General features: G+C 63.4%; 1 protein-coding gene across 3 annotated transcripts; it reads right to left on the bottom strand.

Moving 5' to 3' along the window:
- Window positions 1–7: 7 nt before the first annotated feature.
- Window positions 8–7,634, bottom strand: NYAP1 (neuronal tyrosine phosphorylated phosphoinositide-3-kinase adaptor 1). 3 transcript variants are annotated; one of them, XM_045285244.1, is made up of 7 exons: window positions 7,556–7,634; window positions 6,199–6,350; window positions 4,294–4,652; window positions 2,356–3,876; window positions 1,294–1,509; window positions 993–1,102; window positions 8–406 (listed from the first exon to the last, which is right to left on the bottom strand). In XM_045285244.1, exons 2-7 carry the CDS (start codon window positions 6,264–6,266, stop codon window positions 143–145), a joined length of 2,538 nt encoding a protein of 845 aa, XP_045141179.1. In that variant the 5' UTR covers window positions 6,267–6,350; window positions 7,556–7,634; the 3' UTR covers window positions 8–142. The 3 variants fall into 3 exon arrangements, with proteins under 3 accessions (XP_045141179.1, XP_045141176.1, XP_004705651.1); XM_045285241.1 differs by lacking the exon at window positions 7,556–7,634 and adding an exon at window positions 7,148–7,446; XM_004705594.2 differs by lacking the exon at window positions 7,556–7,634 and having other exon boundaries at window positions 1,294–1,506; window positions 6,199–7,446.
- Between the last annotated feature and the right edge of the window lie 93 nt (window positions 7,635–7,727).

The raw sequence follows: 7,727 nt of genomic DNA, 5'->3' as shown, positions 1-7,727 counted from the left end.
GTGTGTGTGTGTGTGTGTGTGTGTGTCTCGCTGGTGCTCTTTCTCCTGGTCCTTCAAGTCTCTTCCAAGGCAAGACTCCCAGGGGGGACCGGGCATGGTCCTGCCCCTGCTCAGTCCAGGTGCCCCCCACCCCACGGCCTCCTCAGATGGCAGTGTCCCAGAGGACTGTGTGCTGCCGGCGGCAGGGCGGGGTGCCGGACTTGCGGGGCTCGGGCCCCCGGCGCCAGCTGGGGAGGATGGGCATGCTCTCCTGTTTGCACAACCCGCGATCGGGCCGGTGCCGCGCCTTGATCTCCTTGCAGACGCAGCGCTTGCGCTCGATCACCTCCAGCAGCTTGCCATCCCGCTCGTGGGCCGGCTGGGGAGGCAGGGGCAGGGGCAGCGGCAGCGGCAGTGCAGGGGGGGTCTGTGCCCCTTCCTCCCCGACGCCGGCCCAGGGCACCGGGGAGAAAGGAAAGGGGGAGTCAGGACCTTGGAAAGAAAGGCCCTGTGTCCCCGCTGCCTTCTTGCGGGAACAAGTCCCCTCCACCCTCTTCTAGCTGTGGGGCCAGCCCCAAACCAAACTGCTGCCATGGGCTCCATCCTGGCTCCTAGGACCCTCTCAGGAGGGGCACAACCGCCCCCGGGAGCTGCCGAGCCGGTAACTTTGTCTTAGCGACCCTACAGGATAGGGTAGAACTGTCCCTGGAAGTTTCCCAGGCTGTCACTTGTTACAGGAGCAGCTGGTGAATTCGAACTGCTGACCTTGCGGTTAGCAGTCGTCCACCTCGACAGCACGCCTGCTTTCCAAACGCACCAAGGTGGTTTCGGAGTGACCTCCAACCAGAACCCTGCCTCTGGCTTCTGGCCCCTCCTTAAGCAGCCCCTTCCTGGGATCCTGTGACCTCCTGAGCCCTCTAGTTAGTCCTTAGGGGCCCTCTTGCCCAGCGTCCCTGCGGACTCCTGCCCAAGCCAAGTTCAAAGGCGGCCCCAGCCGAGCCTTTGCGGCTCACCTGGCTCTGGGCGTCCCTGGGCTGGCTGCAGGGCCGGGGCGTGTGGAACGCGGCCTGGCGGACCCCGGAGGTGGAGGCCGAGCGCCCCAGGCGGTAGCCTCCAGTGAAGTCTGAGGCGAAGAGGTGGGGTGAGGAGGGAAGGGGCTTCGGACTGCCCCCTCCCCCAGCAGAGGCAGACTCAGGGCCTGGGGCATGCTCTTGGGGTGGGAGTGGGGCTCTGGTAAGGTCATGGACTAGGCCCTGGGAGACCCCTCCCAGGCCAGCCCCGTCTGGGTTTGTGTGTCTTCAGGCAGGGTGTCACCTCCGTTGCGGTGGCAGGCAGGGAAGGTCTGGCAGGGAATGGGCAGCGCTGTACGGCTCCCTCCTCGGTCCCCTCCATGGTGGATCCTGGCCAGCAGGCCCTCTGCCCCTTGGCTCCGCACTGGGATGCCGGATGCTGCAGGACCTCTGTCCTCACGCTCCACCTTGCCTGGACCCTCGGCACTGCCATTCCAGGCCCGGGCACTCTCGGCTTCTGCTGGGATGACAAGGAGCCCTGTCTGTGGAAGGAATCCCGCTGAGCCCCCAGCCACACAGATGGGCCACAGCCCAGATGGGCCAGGAGGAGGGCACGCGCCTTCTTACGCCAGGACATGGGTGAGTGAGACCCAACAGCACATTCCCCAACACACACACACACACACACACACACACACACACACACGACTGCCTCTCGCCTTCTTTCTCCTCGCCCATCAGTACCATTCCTGTAGGACTGTAGCACATGTATTTGTTGCTTCTGGACCGTTTGCCCTGGTCAGAGATGTCTATTCCACCCCCAGTCTCCTTCAGAGCCCCTGCTGCTCCACCCAGAGGTGGCATGCTACCCCACGGAAACAGACCAGAAGCACTGTTTCCCAGGACTGGGGGGAATTCCAAATTCTGGGCTGTGTGTGTGTGTGTGTGTGTGTGTGTGTGTAGGGGAGGAGGGTACTGGGGGAAGGGTTGCCTATGAACTAAGAGCATCTCAAAGAGCAGGCCTGGCAGCGCATTGTGTTGCCAGGCAACGGTAGGGGCCTGCCGCTCCTCTCTCTCCTGTATGGATGGGTTGCCATGGGAACCACTGGGAGGCAGCTGTGTTTAGCTCCTAGTGTGCGCACACTCACAAACACACCCCTGCAGCCCCAGGAAGAGCAGGACCGGCAGGAGGAAGACCCGGCCTCCACCCTAACCAGCTCACCCCCACCCGTTTTCCAGAAAACTTCCTTCTAGGGGACAATGGGCTGGAGCTGCCAAATAGCTCCGCCAACAAGCTCCCCCCACTCCCCCAACCATTCCCCCAAACCTCTTCACTGACCCGCCCCCACCCGCTGTCCGCACTCACTGTCCAGCTCCTTCGCCTTCCTCCCTCCATACAGGACCTTCCGTTGCAGAGCCCAGCTGGCCCCGAAGGTAGTGGCACCCATCTCCTCTTCGTCCTCCTCTGGTGTCCCTGCGCTGGCGATGACATGGGCACAGGAGATCCTGGCGAAGGCCCCCCCATCAGCCCCTTGCTCCTGCAGCTGGATCTTGACCATGGGGGACGGGGCCCCCATGCCACAGCCCTTATTCAGCACCCCCCCAGCCTTGAGGCTCTCGTAGGCAGGGGGTCTCTTGAGCCCAGCAGCTGAGGCTGGGTAGGTCCAAAGGGGGGCCAGGGAGCCTGTGGTTGGGTCCGGAAGGCTGTGGGGAGGTGCGAGGCAGGCTCGGTGGTGGAGGACCCCAGCTGCTGCCCCCATAGCCCCGCTGTGGGGGCTGGACTTCCCTGGCACAGGAGGCCTTGAGCTGGTACACAGCATCCCATGGAGAACTGAGATCTCCTTCTCTGTCTTTGGTTCCCCAGCACCCAGGGGTGGGCCTACTGGCAGCACAGAGTGCGTGGTCACCTTGACGGCCGAGTACACCATGGTGTAAGACACGGCCTTGTCCTTATGGGGCCCAGGGAGCAAGGCAGCCGGGGCAGAGGGGGCTACCGGCGCCCCCGCCACCCTGGGACAGATCATGCTGTGGGAGTTGGGGAGCTCCCGCTCGCCCCGGGGCTGGCCAGAGCCCTGGGGTGGCAACGGTGTCGAGTGGCTCCGGGCCCTGCCCGACGGTCCCAGCAGCAGTAGGTTGGCAGCAGGAGGCAGAGGCGGTGGGGGAGGCGTCTCTCGCTCCCGTGCAGGCACTTGGGGAGCTAGGGCAGAGCCCCCTGGCTCTTTGGAGTGGCAGAGGACCGGCAGCCTCGAGACCCCATCACCAGGGACCCGGGAAGCAGACTTGGCTTGGGGGAAGGCCAGGAGTGGAGGGCGGTGCTGGAGGAGGTTGGGGAAAGGCGGGGGGATTTCACAAGGAGTGGTCTTGGTGGGCGTCCCGTCCCTCCGGCCGGGGAGGGCGGAAGCTGGACGTCGGTGGGCATGGGGCTGGAGTACGTGGGGTGGCTGGTGTGGTGGGGAGGCTGCCGTCACTGGGTGGGCCCCGCTGGGCCGGCCTTCCCCCGCCTCTTCGGGCAGGGGGTACTTCATCTCTTCATAGATAGCCTCACTCTCTTCCGAATCCGAGTCCGGGCCAGCTGGGGGGGTTGGGCCCCCGCCCGCCAGAGGGGGCCCAGCCAGACACCCTCCACTTCTTCCTCCTCCCCTGAAGACATCCCCCACCATCTCAATGTATACGGGCTCTTCTTCTTGGGCCCCCGCATCAAGGTCCCCAGCTACTCGGGACCCTCGGCTGAGGCGCTGCAGGGGCAGGTTCCCCCCTCGAGGAGAGGGGGCTTGGGGACAGGACTCATCGAAGGAGACCGAGAGTTGGGTGTTGGGACTTCGCCTGGGCTTCTGTGGAGGGACCTTCCGGCTCGATTCTCGGCTCTCTGGGGCTGGCTTCTGTGAGGCTAGGCAGGGTGGAAGAGAGAAAATAAATTCGACTTAGTCAGGAAGGCAATGGGGGGGCCTTTCTGACCTCTGACTTCATCTGTGAGGATGGATCTACCTCTTTATTTTTCCTCCCTCCTGAGCTTGTAGCCATTGTGTTTCTTCTCTACCCACCTTTCCTTCCTCCCTCCTTCTAAGGGACTCCCCAGAATCTACAACGCCCATCATAAATTCTCTCCCAAACTTATGTCCTTCCCAGGCCACCCCTTTCCCAAGGATGGGCTTTCCCCTGCCCTTAAACAGGTTCTTCTCAGGCCCACCAGGCATCTGAGAATGGAACCTCCCTTCCTGCTTCCTTGCTCCTGCCTGGAACAAACCCGAACCCTCTGGTTGGCTTCCCCAGGCCTGCAAAGGATCCTCCGGCTCCTAGCTCTCACCTGCTTTCTTGCTGGAGGGCGTCTCTGCCCCAGACCCTGCCATGCTGAGCTTGGTGCTGGGGTGTCTCCGGGGTTTGGCTGGGGGTCTTCGGGCACTGCTGTCCTCTGTGAGACCCCTCCTGCCATCCCCAGGCCCACCCCCCACACTGTCCATACTGCCCACCGAGTGGCAGGAGAGCGAGCGGGGGGCCATGGCGCTGCGGCAGGGGTGAGGGGTGTGCTCCTGCGAGGCGGGCATCGTCATGAAGCCCATCCTGAGGGAACGCCGCAGCGAGGCGATGTCCCGCACGCGGACCCCGGGCCCCGAGCTGGTGGTCCCTGGCCCCGCTTGGCCTGCGGGGCCCACCTCCTTACTGGAGCTGGGGAGACAAGACCCAAGAAGGAACAGGGGTCAGGCCTCAGACCTGCCCTGTCCCGTTGCGTCCAGCAGCAAAGAGAGAGAGACTGACTTTCAATCCTGTCTCCGTGCTACTCCCCACCCCCAGGGAGGAGGATAGGAGCCCAAGGGTGGGAACCTAAAGGCCCAAGGCACAGAGGTAGGGGGCTTTAAGCTGAACCCTTAGACTTAAAAGGAGGCAAGAAAACTGGGGCAGGGATGGAAGTAGCGCTAAGACTGTGTGCTCTGGGGCATCCTGGCGACTGGCAGATCCCATGCCAGGCACACACACACCCCATGCCCTGTACCCCCAGAGGTGGAGACATGTAAACCTAGGTAGCCCGGCTCCTGAGGCTAACCAGCCCAGCCTGTTGCCACAGCTCCACTCCTCTGCTCCGGCTCCTACAGGCCCACCCACTCCTGACCCCTGGCTTCTGGTCTCCCCTCCTGGCCTGTCCCACTACTGTGACCATGGGCCTCCACCCCTCCTCCTCACCCAGAGGTTTACGCCAGGCAGCATCACCATCGCAGCCTCCCCTGGCTGATCTTTTTTGGGGTGCTACTGTCCTCCAAGAGATCCCACCTCTACTCCCAGGCCTGTCCCCCTTGCCACTGTCCATTGCTGCCCAGCGAGTGCCGTCCTTTCTCTGGCTCACCCCCATTCCTTTCACAGTCCCTGAGCTGCTCTGCCAGTGAAGGGGGGCTGAGGGATGGGGGTGGCTGGCAGGGAAGAGGAGAAAGCTGCTGTGGGGTGGGCTCTCATTAAGGCCCTGTCTACTAGCCCTTCATTAGGGAGAGATCAGTGCCATGATAGCTCTGATTAATCTAATTAACAACAAGAATTAAACTCCCCAGTTGCGGGGAGGGCGAGGGGAGCCATGGGGTGGCTCTCTGACTCAGGTTCCAGGAGGCTGTGCAGTCAGTGCAAGTGAAGCGGAGAAGCAGTGAGAGGGGAGAGGCCAGACCCTGGGTCCCGTGGAGAACAAGGTGCGAGGGCAGCTGGGGGCAGGTGAGGGCACCTCGGCCCTGGCTCTTCACCAGAGCCCAGCCTGCATGCCTACCCCTCACCCCCGATAACCCAGACACTTTGCCACCTACTCCACCCAGTAGAGTAGGCTGGGAAGGGGCCAGATGAGCCTTCTCTGACACCCCCACCCGGGACCCAAGGAGGGCCACAGGGCCTGCCCCTTCCAAGGTCAGGTGACCAGAGAAATCGGCTGTCAACCCCACACTGACAGAAAGAAGCAGCCCACAGGCCAGAGGTGAGTCAGGAAGCAGCAATCTGGCCTCAGGGGAGGAGGAAGCCAAGGCTGGGTGCTGGCGAAGCTAGAACTCTCCTGGAGGCCAGGCCAGGCGCCAGAGCTGGGGAAAGGACCCGGCTGTGCCATCCCAGCAGCTCTGAGCTGTGCTGAGCACCGGACCCGACTCCGAGACCAGGGAGGCGGGCTTATGACAAAGCTGCTCAGACTCAGGACCTGGGAAAAGGGCCGAGGGGCAGGCAGGGGCTGTCTCGGGACCCAAAGCCTTACCTCCTCTTGGCCTCTTCCTCCTTGTGCTGCCTCCACTCCAGCTTGGTTTTTCGGTAGAGGAGGTTCATGTCGTGGGACAGGAGGGGGGTGCTGGGGGACCCTGCTCAGTGCCACCAGGCCCGGGGGGCGGCCCTCCCTGGGTCCCGGATCCACTTGGGCGTAGTGGAGGAAGAGCAAGGAAAGGAAGAGGTGGGGCGGGAGGTGGGTGAAGGGGTTGGGGGTCAGGAATGAATGAGAAAGAGAGAGAGACACACACAGACACATGACTCGGGGCCTCCGAGAGAGGAACCAAGCAGAGACACAGCCTCCAGGACTCCCAGACAGATACACAGAAAGACCCAGAGTGACACTCCCTCACAATAGTGTTCCCAGTCACAAACCCATGCCTCAGATCAGGCTGACGGATTGTCAGGACACAAAACACAGGCCTCCACGCAGTGACACGGGCACGTATGGAGACACGCAAACCTCCCTCTGAGAGCCACACACCTAGGTCTCCCTCCAGAGGGCTGGTCCAGGGAAACACTAATCTAAGAACACACACACACAGCGGACACACACAGCCATCAGCACCCCCCGACACACCCACAGATACAGACATCCAAACAGACCCAGATCTGCTACCCAGCCCGGGACACACCTGCAGATGCGGAGTTCTGTTCAGGGCCTACTTGCGTACATTACACCCCACTGGGGAAGAGGGAGACAGAATCCCCAGCCCACTAGGGCCCCCAGGTTTGCGGGAGGTGGTGAGGGCAGGGTGGGGATGCAGGAGGAGGAAGGGTAAGGGACATTCAGGTTGGGGTTCTATAATACCACCCACCCATCTATCCGTCTCTCTCCCCTCCAGCCCTTTGGGCCAGGGCCTCGGTCCACCCCAAATCCAGATCCCCGGCCCCTCCAGAGGCAATGGTCTCCGCCTCATTCCCTCACTGATGCCTCAAATCACCTTCTTCTTCCTCCAGGATGGTGGAGGCTCCAGGTGTCTCTCTTCCGGCGGCGTCCCTCAGTCCCACCCGGGGGTCTCCAGCCTGGCCCCGGAGCTATCCTGGGCTGCGGCCTCCATACCTGCTCTGGTTTCCCTTCCCCCAAACACACGCTCCTCTCCGGCCCCGGCCTCACTTCTCTCCCCGGCGCCCCTCCTCACTGCCGTCTTCCCCCTTCCCCAGTTTATTCCAAACCTGGCCTGCTGCATCCCCTCTCCATCCTAGGGCCCCAGGTTCCCGGCCACCCCTCCCCTTCTCCTTGTCCTGCCACCCTGGGTTCCTCCGCCTCTCGCCCAGGCAACCCTCCCTGCCCCTTGGCCCCCTACCCCACCTCCCCGCACCGAGTCTCCCCAATTTCGACACCGCCGTACCTGGCCTGCCGGGCGCCGGCCCCCCCATGCCGGGCTCCGCCCGGAGCAGGAGGAGGGAGGAGGACAGACACAGAGAGACCGGGGTGGGGGGGAGCGGAGCTGGGCCCTGCCGCAGAGACAGCCCCGCCTCCGGGTCCGCCCCCAGACCCGCCCCCGGCCCCAAACCCACCCT

This window comes from Echinops telfairi, unplaced genomic scaffold (genome assembly GCF_000313985.2).
Source record: "Echinops telfairi isolate 266 unplaced genomic scaffold, ASM31398v2 ScPeMD7_5;HRSCAF=22, whole genome shotgun sequence".
In the NCBI taxonomy this organism is placed as follows: domain Eukaryota; kingdom Metazoa; phylum Chordata; class Mammalia; order Afrosoricida; family Tenrecidae; genus Echinops; species Echinops telfairi.
Note: the sequence above shows the minus strand (reverse complement) of the source record. Positions and strands in the feature narration are given on the sequence as shown.